Consider the following 14,376-nt stretch of genomic DNA (forward strand, 5'->3'; position numbering starts at 1 on the left):
AGGGTGTCCCAAAACTTTCGGCAATATAGTGTATGTTTCCCTGGACCGCAGTCATGTTGATCTTTTCTGATGTGCAGAGTAAGCAGAGCTCATCGCTTTCGGACCGGGACACATGTGAGGAAGAGGAAGAGGACGGGGAGTTTTGGCGGCTGCAGCGGCGGCTTGAGGAGGAAGCACGTGGGGCCCTGGCTCTAGCTCGGCCCATGGCACGCATGCAGGTGGAGGTGGAGAGACACGTGCAGCTACACCGCAGGTCTCCGGTGGCCGATCTGGTCAGTAACACACACACACACACACACACACACACACACGTTTGGTGCATTTAAATGCGAGCGGGTGCTAGAAATGAAACTGGAATCCAAGATCACAGCATTATCAAGAGCACTTCTGGTTTTTTGTCAAATGTTTTCAGTGTAATCGTTTTTTTTTTTTAGAGAATTCATGTACACGGGAAGGCAGAAATTAATTAATACTACGAACTGGTTTATTGTGGAAAATGAGAATCACGAAACTCATGCTTGTGACTTCTCAGTATCACAGAAGATGACATAATCTTAATGCGGTTCTCTTTTCATCGCTACTCGGTTTCAGGATTTGTTCGGGTCTCATCGCAGCGCACTGATGAGAAAAAGGGCACTTTAACTTTAACCCTGTGGGTTTCTTTTTAATTCTTCATTTACTTTTGAGTCCTTTTTGCAGGGAAGGGAAATTGGGTACAATAAAAAAACGATCCCACCTACACACTTCTGCTTTCAAGTTGATTAAGATTTGGATTAATAAGAGTCAGTGATACATATGACCCAAAAGTAGCTTTCACAGCTGATGGATTTCAATATACTTATAATTCTGATGAATAATAATAATAATTACTGTGTAAGAACGTATCGATGGGGTATCGTCGCAGTTGCCGCACATGCCGCACATCAGCGAGAGTCTGATGAAGAGGAGTCTGAGGCCCGTGGACCTGAGAGACATGAGTCTGGGGCAGTTACAGGTCATCACCAATGACCTCCACTCACAGATACAGGGTGAGGTCAATGTTCACACAGCATCTCAATTGCAGCAAAGTTGTCAATTTTACGCTCCATAAAGTGCGTCTGCCGTTTTCAGGTCTGAACGAGGAGCTCGTGCAGCTGCTGCTCCTGAGAGACGAGCTTCACATGGAGCAGGACGCCATGCTGGTGGACGTGGAAGACCTGACCAGGTCAGAACCGTTCGCAAGACATCTGATTCACTTAAAAGAATCAACTCACAGACAAACGAATCACTGATAACAAGTTATTTTTTTTATTGTGTCAACCCCCCCTCTCAAACCCCCCCCCCCCCCCAACCCCAGGCATTCGCACAATCAGCAGAGACACGTGTCCAAAAGAAAAGGTGCCTGCTCCCTGTGATCCCGCTGACCCTCTGGAGCAGTTCAAGAGCCGTTAGTGTTGTGAAAGCTCAGCTTAAATAGACCTGTGTGTTTCTTTTCATGTGTTCCAAGCTTCGTGTGTCAATCAGTCATGCTGTGAGCTTTCACTCTTGCCCATGCTAAAGCAGGAGAACGGAAAGGTCCACGGTGGAAGCTGCAGGCTCGTGTCGGCTGTAAAACGATCTCAGTCTATAGTCTACATCATACTTTATATATATATATATATATATATATATATATATATATATATATATCAGCATTGCTATTGATCATAAAGCTGTACGAATGTAAGGCCTGCAGTCTGCTGACGGGGAAGTGGATCTCGCGCCACATCGTTTAGAAATGCAGCGAATCTGTTTCATAGCATAGACAGATCATAGCGAACAAAATGCGAATGTTAGAATTCTAAATATACTGATTATAACTCTATAATTCAAGTTATTACATCATTATACTTATATTTTTCTTATATATTGTTTTTCGGTAATTTATAGTCATAATTCTATAACTCTAGCATTATATTTCTCGACTCATAGCCATAACTTTATTATTTTAGCCGTCAAGCTCAACGATTACTGACTTCTACTTGTCATTGAATTCTAATTGTAGAATTATCTCGCTATTCTATAATTGCAGTTCTAACTCTAATCCGTTCAAATTCTACAATTTTGCCATTATACCTATAGTATCTTTCCGTTATACTTACGGTATCTAGATCTACTCCGTAACGTTAATTGTAGAATTCGATCGTCGTAGCTATAATTCTACGCATTTGGCGTTTCTGTAACTTACAGCTGTATTAGCAAAAGTTTAACCCGAAGGCTGTTAGAAATCCTTTCGTGTAAGTTTATAATGCTTTTTTTTTTTTAACTCGAATTATATTTAAAAACTTTTGACTGGCAGTTTATTACTTCAAATTCTCATTTATCGAATCAAACGACAAGATTAATTCGGTAAAGTTCGCTTAACTACATAGCTAGCACAAGATTCCAAAACACTTTAAAGCTGACGAGATTAAAGGTTTTGTTCCCATCCAGAATCTACGGTGGCCGAGAAGTGCAAAACAAATTAACAAATCCAAAAACACATTAACAAATCCGAAAACACAACGACAAGTCAGACAACCCGTAAACGGTAGGTATAGTTTTTGAATGGAAACTTACCGATCATTGGACAAGACACCTGTCACTCAAGATATACAGGTATGGAATCTTATGTGTAATGTGCAAAGTTCTCCGTTTAAATATAAGAAAATAACAGAATTAATCCACAGTAATCCATTCCATCCATCCATTCCAACTTTTCCCTGCGGCACACTGTTGAACTTCATGTATACCTTGAGTGACAGGTGTCTTGTCCAATGATCGGTACGTGTTCCAATCACAAACTATACCAACCTCTTCCGGGTTGTCTGAATTGTCGTTGTGTTTTTGAATTTGTTAATGTGTTTTCGGATTTGTTAATGTGTTTTGCACTTCCCGGCCACCGTAAGAATCCCAGAATCCTTGCATGCCGTTTATACACGACAGACTTTCCCTCCTAACTAATAACCTTAACCTTATATCACTGTATTAATCATGCTAACATACATAGTCCTTCATACTAAACTCTCACGAATCCTAACTTTCCACATGAGCTGGCAGAATGAGTGACCAAAACTACACGAGCGTCAGCAAAACTTCAGCTTAAAGTTTAACTGCCGTCAGGTGCAAACATCACCGGACAAAAGTTTACGATTTTCTTGATGATTTTAAGCGACATTTCTATTAATCATTAAAGACCGCAGCATTTTCATTGCCTCCGTTTGCTAAGGTGTGTTAATGTGGCTAGAGTAAGAGTAAGTACCAGTGTTCAAAGAGATTATAGCTGACAGGAATTAAAACAAACAAACAAACAAATAAATAAATAAATTATCACACTACGGTTGCTAACAAACCTAAAAAAAAAGTATATTAACATTTAACATGGTCTCTGGATCTTAAATTATTTGCACTTACGCCAACATAGCTAAAGGTGAAAATGTCGCTGTAGCATTTGTCAAGCTAAGAATTTGTTTAAATTGATGCTCAATTAAAGTAGCTAAAGCTAAAGCTAGCTTACTTTTTTAGTAATGAACCCGGATTGGCCGTTAACTAAAAAAGTAAACAAACAGGAAATGTGTCTAGCTATTTGTAACTTTACTTGTACTTTAGTTGGTCATGTGGGTTTTTTCCCCGTCGGCCAACATTTTGTTGAATCTTGAAGCAAGGTCATGTTACGATGTTGGGAACGCTAGCTAAAGTGACGTACGGCTATCGCTCCCATTTATCCCGTATGATGTAATGACAAACCTAGCCGATTTTAAACCGCGAAATAACATTTAACAAACCTGGAAATGAGCTCATAAGTAACATTCTTTCTAGCTACAGTTCGGAAGAATTGCAAAGAATGCTTTGCTAAATGGTAAAATGTTAGCACGATAACTTACGCAAGATGTTCTACGAAACCTGATCCGTTATTATGTTAGAAGAAAATCCATTTCCTAGCAGTGCGAGTAATCTTTGGATGAAATTAAAAAAGTCTGAAGGTCTAGAAGTCTGGAGTCAGATACGCTAAAGTAACAACCGCTCAATAAACATCTTACTTGCAAACATTTCTTGTCTCCGAGGTGGTCATTTTTTGCTAAATATTAAATATTATACCGCATCTGTGTGTGTCTGTGTGTGTGTGTTTTTGATTCTTGTTTGTTGAGAAGGTGTTGATTCATTTTTATGGCAAATCACAGGGTTAATATGTTATTGTTTCTACAGTAACAAATCATTGACAGGTACATGGTCAACTGTCAACTGTCTTGTTTATTTATTAAAATAAATATTGTTAAGTATTGTTACGTTCATAGTTGCGGAATCTGAAGTTACAGTCAGCATCAGTTCAGGCTGACGGTGCAGTGGCGGTTTTCTCATTTCTAACCTCGATACCAACCGGAACGTCCTTGAAACTGTTTAGTACCTGTTACCAGAGATGGGGGACTCGAGTCATATGACCTGACTCGAGTCAGACTTAAGTCGCAAATTTGAGACTTGAGACTTGCTCAGAGGTGGGTAGTAACGAATTACATTTACTTCGTTACATTTACTTGAGTACATTTTTTGGGTAACTTGTACTTTTTGAGTATAATTAAAGATGCGTACTTTTACTCTTACTCAAGTAGATTTTTAGTGGAAAAACTTTACTTTTACTTCGCTACAATCGGTGGCGTTCCTCCGTTACTCGAATGTTAATAAATGTGAGATTTAATAAATAATAATTAGTTAATATGACAAGTCTCGCGAGACGATGGAGAGGCTGCTTCGCGAGATTACGCTGCACATCTCCCGCTGAAGTTTAGCGCGCCTTTAGTTGGAAGATGACGGCTGAAGCAGAGGAAGACGTTTGCGCTTTATCAAAGGCAGATCACATGTGGCCTCAAATTAATTCTATATTTTCACTCCAAGATGTAAAAAATAATAGCTTTATAATGCGATGCATTCTGTGTGCAACAAAACAAACAGACATCGCAGCTTACAAGAATTCCAGCTCCAACCTAAAAAACACGTAGCGGTAAGTGTCAAAATTATGCCTATTTGATGGTAATTTGGTAACTATGGGCACTTTGACCTTGACGTAATACTACATTACACACACTGTCTGAATGTTTTTCCCTCATATACGCTCTCGTGCAATCCTGTGAACCCTACAAACAACACGTTCATGAACAAACGTTCATTATAAGCGTCTGCATTTTCATATCCATGTTCCACAAAATAAATTGAATTGCATGCTGTAAGACGTTTTGCATTTATACGCAAATCCTGACATCTCACTTAAGTTTTTTTTTTGACTAAGTTTTTTTTCACTAAAGTGTAGAACATATATATATATATATATATATATATATATATATATATATATATATATACACACACTTCAACCTGTGTTTTATATTAGCAGAATAAAGAGACTTTTATGGAGAAGTGTGTGAAAGCTCTCCAAGTAGTTTGAAAATCAGGGTTTTTGCTTCATATCAATCAGATGAGAAGTAACTAGTAACTAACTACTTGAGTAGTTTTTTTCATCGGATACTTTTTTACTCTTACTCAAGTAACTATTAAGACTGTTACTTTTACTCTTACTTGAGTAAATATTTCCATAAGTACTTGTACTTTTACTTGAGTACAGATTTTGGATACTCTACCCATCTCTGGACTTGCTTGACAAATATTAAAGAAAGACTCGACCTGACTTTGACTTGACATTCATGACATGTGACTTACTCCCACCTCTGCCTGTTACCTATTATATATATTTTTATATGTATATTAATATTATATAAATATTACAGCAGCTGTAAGGTATAAACAACCACTAGGATGCCAGAAAATGTAAAAAATGTTTCCTTTTGGTTTCATTTATTTCTCTAGGTCAGGATGAGATACTGTTAGGATGAGATACTGTTTTTTTTTTCTTTTCACTTCCTGTTGTTTCAGACATTACATCGCACACCGTTTTGGGGATATTTCTGACACATGGAGATAAAGGTTAGTAATGTACTCAGGGAAGCACACGGCTACACTACGTGCAGCTGACATCATTTCATGCCACTACTCACAGGTCCACGTTCTAACCAAACGTGTAATGTCTGCATGCCAGGATACAGAATTCTTGATAGGGGATGTTCTTGGATGACCTCATATTCTTTGTCACTCTGTGTTTTTCGTCAAAATCTCAAAACTTTAGACAAAAATCCTGAGTTTAAAAACATTTAATTTAATCAACACCTTATCTGTTTTCATGTATTTGTCAATCCACAGATAATTTCTCTTTGGAGCATTTGGTATACAAAATACAAAGCTTTGCCAGCATAAATGCTCTGTCGACCTTTATATTTATTATACTGGGTGACTGTTGATGCGTCATGTACTTTCATTTTCACTTTACAGTATGAATTGGCAATTTCCAATATTCGATAGAGCAATTCTGTCGAACAATTCTCAGATCGTTTCTGTATTTTTATTTAAAGCTGTTATTCACTCATAGTATGTAATATTAGATTTACTGTAACACATAAGGCCAGACTCCTTAGGGCTTACTCCTTCTGTACGACTCTGAAGAGCAGAAAAGCGTCGAACACGTCGAAGCTACAACAGCGGAAGATCTCATCGAGTTAGATCGATGAGATAGATGACGTTTTAGACTGTTCTTTGATGAGAACTGGGCCATCAATGTTGATGAGAAAAAGAATAAATCAACAGTGAACTGTGAAATGAACGGCCCAGAAACAGGAAGTGGTTCTTCTGGTGTACCTGCACATGCGAATTCAAGCTCCAAGAATGTAAGAATGTTAATTCCCTCCATCACAAACTCCACTACAGCCCATTTCAGTGGAAATTACATCCATAAAACCCTTCGGTGTGTATGCGTGTGTGTGTGGGTGTGTGTGTGTGTTTCATTTTTAATAATGAAAATATTAACACAGTCTGAGAGGGAAACACCCCATGAAAAGTAAAAATACTGGTGTGTGTGTTTATATACACACACACACACGTATGTATGTATGTATATATATATATAGAAGGAAACATGGCACCAGAATTAATGATCACCTGCAGTCATGATGAAGAGCATCGATCAGTGTAAGTAGCTGTAAGTAGCTTACTAACCTTTTCATTCACTTTCTTTCCTTCTTACTTATATTACTTCTTTACTTTACAGGTTTGTTGCTGTCTCTGCTGTGTGCCGTGTGCGCGGCCGGGCCCGCGGGAGCGCGCAGCGGAGCCGTGCATTTCTCCGGCAGCGCGTGCTTGGACCTGGGTCACGCGCTTCTGCGGAAAGTGACAGATGCGCTCGAGACCGTACGTATAGCTAAACAAGCTAACATTCCGGCTGGGAAGAGTTGTTGAGAATTGAGTATGAGCATAATGTGTTTTTGTGTGTGTGTGTGTGTGTGTGTGTGTGTGTGTGTGTTGCGGTGCAGGATCAGCTGTTCAGAGGCTTAAACTGCACGGAGCAGAGCGCTGAGACGTGCACCCGCACCGAGACGCTGTCCGCGTGCACGCCGATGGTGAGCCGAATCACTGACTGATTCCCAACAAACGAGGCTTAATTATCCACTGTTTACTTGTCTTAAGCTTTTGGTTTACATATATATTATACATTTAATATATTTAATATATAAGAGAAGTTAATAAATAATTAATATATTTAATATAGAATGGAAATGAATTCATTTATTGATAATTATTAATATTCATTTCTACTCTTCATCCAACAGAACTCCATATGCCTGGGAGCCCCAGAGTTCACCCTGGAGCAGGTACTCACATTCAGTCTGATTCACATCCATGGCTGTGGATGTTCTGATACTGCTTACACCTCCATTTTTCTCCCTCTCCTTCATCACTAATCCTTGTTAATAAATCGATAATATCGTCTTCAGTTTGTCTCATAATACCTCTGAGGTGTACGGATGAATCCGGCGTCGCAACCCAAGTGTGAATGCGAACAGGATGAAAAAAAAAAACGATCCAGAATTGAACTACTTTATATGAAGCGATACCGATACAGCCATTAGTTTTATTCTGAACTCAGGTTAATACTCAGCTAGTTAGCTTGACAAATCAGGCAGCTAGATTGTGAGCAGATTTTCTCACTTTCTAAAGTTTCTTTTCATTTCCTTTACCACACTTTTTCCACACCACAGGATGAATGTCTGCGGAGTACTCAGGAAGATCTTCGATATTACTTGGCAACGTTTAAATCTTTCCACGATCCAGATCGAATCCTGGAACAGACGGTGGTCAGAACCATAGAAAACCTCATGCAGGTATGAGCTAATCACACTAAAATGCTTCTTAAAACAGTAAGAAATGATAAAATCTCTATATCAAGTGATATCTAGAGTTGGGAAATAAACCGAATGATTGGATCAGCTCAGTTTTATGTGTGGAGCGTAAAGTCAGTTGAACGTAATATCGCTCAAAATGATTATAGACTGTTTCTAAACATTTGACATTCATGTAATTCAGATTGGAATGTTTTAGCTAAAGCAAAATTGCTTTGTGTATATAGAGAAAATTATTCATATGACATATTCTGTGTGAATTTTGTCTCAGGGCTGCTTTTCTGCCCCACTGCTGGATGGTGCTCCGGTTCAGGTAAAGCAGATTCTACAATGTGAAATAAATATTCCTATTTATTATTTATTTATTATATACTACCAACTGTCAGTATATACAAGATACATATATCTACAGTATATAATCTCGAATCGGCTTTGCAGATCTCTGTGGACAACGAAAACTCCTTCGAGAGACGCCTGAAGCTCTGCAAGGTCCTGAAAGGGTTTCAGATCCGCACCATCACCATCAACCGGGTGCTCAACCACCTCGTCAGCTCCCCACACGTCTGATCAGGACGAAGATGTTTTTATAGAATTTTCCACACCGGCGAGCTAATAATGTTTTGGTTTTTTTTTCCTACAGACAAAATCCAAGTAAACCTAAATGTTTGTGGTATAACTTAAAATTATTTAAACATATTTATTTATCTATTTATTAATGCATTTTATGTCGTGGTGTTTCGAATGATTTCCAATTAAACATTTTGAAGCATAAAATATGGTGTTTAGTGTTTGTGTGTGTGTGTGTGTGTGTGTGTGTGTGTGTGTGTGTGTGTTTAAGACAATAAAGTCTCAGTTCACTTATGAATAATAGTAGAACATTTTATATTATGTTTTAGTTTCATTTTCTAGTCTGAATCTTCAGAAAAAAAAATCTAAATTAAATATTTTAAATCTTTAATAATAATAAATTAGAGAAAACTCTGGATGGTGATGTTGCTGAATTAAGAAAACAGAATGAACTGTTAATTCTCATTTTTATTTCAATTTTAATTTCGTAATATCAACTTAAATAATCACAATTTAATTAATTTTTTCTAATTTCTTTTTTTCTTCTAAATAAAAACGGAGAAAATCAGATTCTCAAACGCAAATCACATCCAAAAGCGTCCCTACAGCAATGAAATTTGCAATTTGGGTCTAATCCTAAATAACTCCTAACTGTCTCGATGTGTGCACTTCATTTACTGCATTTTACACCCTACCTAGTGCACTAAGTGTATAACAGAAAGACGTTTGGAACGCGGGGCGCAAATAAGGATGTCCGCCGGATCCTAAAGTCCTCCACTTTCGAAGCCGAGTCTGGGAAGCCAGTGAGGGTTTAATGCTAACGTGTAAATAATAATAATAACAATAACAACAATAATAATAATAAAAACATGCAGTCGTTTTTAATCAATGTAGCTTTGCTTTTAATTGTCTTCTCTTCGCATTTTCAAGGAGTTTCCGCAGAGGGAGATGGAAAAGGTACAATTTATCCGTATAAATGTTCTTAAATAAATAACAGAAATTAGCATGCTAACGCTGGCTAACGTTAGCATGCTAATTCATGTCAATACTAGCGAGCGTTTTATACGTATTTTAAGGAACATGTTCACAGATTGTTTTATTAAACCGTATGTACTGTTTATTTATTTATTTTTCATAACGAATTGTATTCATTTAGTGATATATGTTGTGTTTTTAAGAACCATTGCTTGCTAGCTAGTTAGCTTGCTAAGCTAGCTAGCTTAGCAAACGGCTAAGCAGAGTTTCATGATTTCTCTGTTACAAATTAAGACCATATTAAAAAGGGTAAATCCCAAACCGCTTTCTTATTAGGAAAGGGCACTAGATAAGAAACAAAACGATTTGGGATCGAGCCTTTTTAATCCACAGGGACAAGTGGACTGGGTTTAAATCTGCTCTTTGTTTTTTACCCCCAGGATTTGGAGACCACATCCACTGGAGAAGCCTGGAAGATGGGAAGAAAGAGGCAGGAGCAAGGTGAGTGTAAACTAAGTGGATAAGTGGATTATATTCTTGTAGCATCAAAAAGTGGGTTTGTTAAACCTGCAGGGTTTTGTGATGAGGGACGTAAAACTTTTTCCTCTGTGTTCGGAGGAACGTCCTGTTCTTTACGATGACACTCTGTCTATCGTGATGTCCTTCACTGTGGTCTATACAGTGTTGTATAAAGTACTAGAAAGCAATACAAGTATCGTACTAGAAAAAGACTTCGGTAGAAGTGAAAGTTACCTTTTAGAATATTGCCCAAGTAAAAGTCTTAAAGTATCTGATATTTACCGTACTTAAGTATCACAAGTCATTTTCTGATATTTAATGTACTTAAGTATTTGAAGTAAAAGTAAAAAGTAAAATTTCAGTGATTTTCTGTAGGCATAAGATCAGGGGCGGTTCTAGGGTCTCATCTTTAGGGGGTTTTAGCCCTCAGTGAGAATTTAAAACAAGAAGAGTTTTATATTATATATTATATGACTACATAGTAAGCCAAAAGTTATGGGATTATTTAAAATGGCAAAAGTGGACACCAAAATTTTATGCATGATGTAATGATGTCAGTCTTGAATCAGATCAGTTCGTGTATGTGTGCATTCTCTACAAACAGTGTGTCCAATGAGTGCAGTCATTAATAAACAAATATTCACAAGACAAAGACCAAATCAATAAATGTTATTTTTATTTAGTATTGAATGGATTGTTTGCATTAATATTTTGTTTGTGCTACAACTCTGGTAATAAGAATAGTGACATTTCACTGCTTTTGGTTGCCGTATTTGCGTCTTTCTGCCGATTAACGTTATAGATAAACGCCTCCAGCTCTGGGTGCTGCGCATCCCTGTGCTTCTCCGTAGAGCGTGTGGATGTGCGTAATGCAATCTAGGAGCAGTGATTCACCAAACCTCCCTTATTGCAGTCTCACACATTTCTTCTGATTTTATTTTGTAGTAACGAAGACGCTTAGTGGAAATATAGCGGAGTAAAAGTGTACATTTTATCTAGGAAATCTAGTGGAGTAAAAGTGAAAGTTGACACAAATTTAAATAGCGAAGTAAAGTACAGATACGTGACATTTCTACTTAAGTACAGTAACGAAGTATTTGTACTCCGTTACATTACAACACTGGTTCTATGAGATACCACACACACACACACACGCTGTTGTTTGTGAGCTTTTTTTGCTGACCCCGGCTTCAGGGTTTAGAAACCAAGAAGATAGGAAGTCGAAGTAACTCCTTTCAGAATCAGATTCACATCCGACGTTAAATCGCAGGTCATGGGACTGCGCTGTAAAGTGCGTTCACACTTGCGCAACCGCGTTCTTTCTGTTTTCCTCCTCAGAATCTTTGTTTGCTTTTTACTTTTAGTTTTTCTTTCTTTCTTTGTTTCGTTTTTTTTTTTTTTTTTTTTTTTTGTACATCCAGAAAGCGTGACGTTTTAACGCTCCTCACTCTGAAAATGAATAAGAACCAGAGAAAGCACAAAGCCGTGAAGGTTAAACAAACGTCCCCTCGCAGAAATGCAGTGAAATACAAACGGTGTTGAACAATAGAGCATTTTTAATTGTTCTGCCGTACACGTTCCCGTGAACGATCTGTTACTATAGAAACGTTACGGAGTTGGAGCGAGCGCGTTGATCTAAACCTGAGCTGCTGTTGTTGAACCTGATGTTTAAAATAACAATAATAATAATAATGATATTAATAATAATAATAATAATAATGTCTTTTCTTTCTTTTCTCATCCCTCGTTCTGTATAGTGGACTACCGGTGATGGTCATCATACATAAGACCTGGTGTGGAGCCTGCAAAGGTACGTTTCTGTGTTTCTCCACCGACCGACAAACTGCTGTAGGAATGCAGAGTTTCGTCTGTGTTGTGTTTTTGTCTTCTATGGGATTTTTTTAAAAGTAAAGAGCGTTTGTGGTTAGATGTTTGCGGCTCTTGGTTTGCTGGCGTTCACCCAAAATGTTCCTTTTTTTTTTTCCCCCCAAAAAGCCCTCAAGCCCAAGTTTGCAGAGTCGAAGGAGATCTCTGAACTGGCTCACAACTTTGTCATGGTTAACTTGGAGGTGAGAATTTGACTCGTCTCCTGCTCCAGCACACGACATACTGACGTGACATTATCCTCTAGATCAAATTCCATCCAACACTCCAGTCTTTTCTACTGCATCCTTATCTATTCCCTCTAATTCAATTTCAGTCATTCTTTATCTTAATTCCTTTCCTCGTTTCATCCTATATTCCGTTCTGTTTGAAATTCTATCCTGTTCTATATTTTATTAAATCTTATACCAAACAAATTCCCTTAAATAATCTATTCTGTAATCCTTTAACTCTGCTGTTCTGTAGTCCATTTTCTATTCAACAGTCATTTCTGTGTTTTGTAGTATTCTGGACTCTGTACTAAATTCTATATGTTTATTTTATTCAATTCCACTCCGTTTGACATTTTCCTCAACGTTCGTAACGCGAAGGAAGTTTAAACGCCGCTCCATCAACTATTACGTTTGTCAATTCTACGATTGTTTGTTCGCACGTATTTTTCCCGAACACTCGTCTGTCTGAGAAACCCAGCAGTAAATGTACAAAATCTCTCTTTATTCTAAGGATGAAGAAGAGCCAAAAGATGATGCCTTCAGCCCTGATGGAGGTTACATTCCCAGAATACTCTTTTTAGGTAGGAAACTAGTTTAACTTTTTCTTCATGTCACCATCAGCATACAGAAGCAAACCGAAGTGACCGAAAACATGACCCAGTATGTTGGAGCTTTGTGTTCCAACATATAAAGCTCCACAAACGTAATGGTTTTTTTTTTTCCCTCCCCCCTCGTAGACCCCAGCGGTAAAGTCCGTCCTGAGATCACGAACAAAAACGGAAATCCAAACTACAAGTTTTTCTACAGCAACGCAGATCAAGGTGAGGCTGTGAAATTGAGCTTATTCTGAGAAATGAAATGGAGTCGGTGTTTGTGTGGTCAGTGTGTGGGCACAGCTCTTAAATTCCCATTGCGTTATTCAAAACATCCTGAATCTCACAAGCTTTCAGTTTCGTTTCACGCGGGCTTGCCTCTGGATGTGAGCTGTCTGGGTTGTTTTATGTATTTTCCAGGTGGTTGTTTTTTTTTTTCTTTTTTTTTTTTTTTATGATCGCTGTGACGTTACCGTTTTTGCCTCGTTTATAACTTCCCAAGCAGGTGAAACGATACCCGAGATCTGATCTGTGTCTCATCCGCAGTCGTGGCCAGCATGAAGGAGGCTCAGGTGATGTTGACCGGTGACGAGTTCAGGAAGTCGCACCTGGGTGACGAGCTGTGACCAGAACCACAGCAGCGTAGCTCTAGCTCACAGCTGGTCCGCTACACCACTCACTACTGCGCCGTTTAGGTTCAGCCCTAAACGATCGACACCTCATTTCAGCCCACGTTCGTACCCACAGACTTCCAGATCCCTTTCCATGCTGCAACCAAACTTCCGTTTTGTTTCTTTCTCTTTTCCTTTGTCGTCTGTGTAAATGGCATAAGACCAACCAAAGCGGACAGGACAAGCTCTCCGTCCGTCGCTCAAGGGTGCTACAGAACCTTTATACGCGTCCGAATACGTCATCTATATCGCACCCATTTCTTCTAGATGTTAATCACAGAGCAATACACTACACATCACAGCTCTCTCCTACTCCTGATTTGTGTTAAAACACTAAACACACCATGGGATCAGTGGGATAACGTTGGCTTAACAAAACCACTTCATCCACAAAACACCTCAGTGTTCAAATACTGACTGATCCCCAAAGCACAGGGATCTCAGATCGGTCCTAAACTGCATTTCTGTAAGCCAATCTGCAGCAAATGCTTTTATAAAGTCTTAAAGGTTTTATCGGGAGACAGGAAGTGACACAAACGTGTGTTTAATGTGTTTGCCACACTGTATTTTTTACATGGATGTATGCAGCCAAGTGTACAATAAAAGTTGGTACTCGAGTTAACGTCATCAAGGTGTGTGTGTGTGTGTTTGTATCTCATGACCTTCAGACCTTTTTACAGCA

The 14,376-nt window shown here is 38.5% G+C and overlaps 3 protein-coding genes across 3 annotated transcripts in view; all 3 read left to right on the forward strand.

The window, feature by feature from the left end:
- The window catches only part of zgc:153615 (uncharacterized protein LOC777747 homolog), a 6,783-nt gene extending 2,737 nt beyond the window's left edge, over positions 1-4,046 (forward strand). Inside the window, exons 5-8 of the mRNA XM_060873813.1 lie at positions 78-272; positions 905-1,028; positions 1,111-1,204; positions 1,337-4,046. Of these exons, the coding sequence (XP_060729796.1) occupies positions 78-272; positions 905-1,028; positions 1,111-1,204; positions 1,337-1,394 (471 nt within the window). The 3' untranslated portion in view covers positions 1,395-4,046. The remainder of the gene's footprint in view (positions 1-77; positions 273-904; positions 1,029-1,110; positions 1,205-1,336) is intronic.
- A 2,858-nt stretch (positions 4,047-6,904) lies between these two features.
- On the forward strand, positions 6,905-8,983 carry zmp:0000001127 (interleukin-12 subunit alpha). Its single transcript, XM_060873354.1, has 7 exons — positions 6,905-7,065; positions 7,145-7,284; positions 7,407-7,493; positions 7,704-7,745; positions 8,133-8,255; positions 8,545-8,586; positions 8,712-8,983. Exons 1-7 carry the CDS (start codon positions 7,044-7,046, stop codon positions 8,838-8,840), a joined length of 585 nt encoding a protein of 194 aa, XP_060729337.1. The 5' UTR covers positions 6,905-7,043; the 3' UTR covers positions 8,841-8,983.
- Positions 8,984-9,608: 625 nt separating this feature from the next.
- On the forward strand, positions 9,609-14,321 carry txndc12 (thioredoxin domain containing 12 (endoplasmic reticulum)). Its single transcript, XM_060873817.1, has 7 exons — positions 9,609-9,797; positions 10,256-10,316; positions 12,092-12,144; positions 12,330-12,403; positions 12,942-13,011; positions 13,168-13,251; positions 13,570-14,321. The coding sequence occupies exons 1-7, from the start codon at positions 9,710-9,712 to the stop codon at positions 13,647-13,649; spliced, it is 510 nt and encodes a 169-aa protein (XP_060729800.1). The 5' UTR covers positions 9,609-9,709; the 3' UTR covers positions 13,650-14,321.
- Positions 14,322-14,376: the final 55 nt, after the last annotated feature.

The sequence above is a fragment of the Tachysurus vachellii genome, chromosome 7, assembly GCF_030014155.1.
Source record: "Tachysurus vachellii isolate PV-2020 chromosome 7, HZAU_Pvac_v1, whole genome shotgun sequence".
Lineage (NCBI taxonomy): Eukaryota > Metazoa > Chordata > Actinopteri > Siluriformes > Bagridae > Tachysurus > Tachysurus vachellii.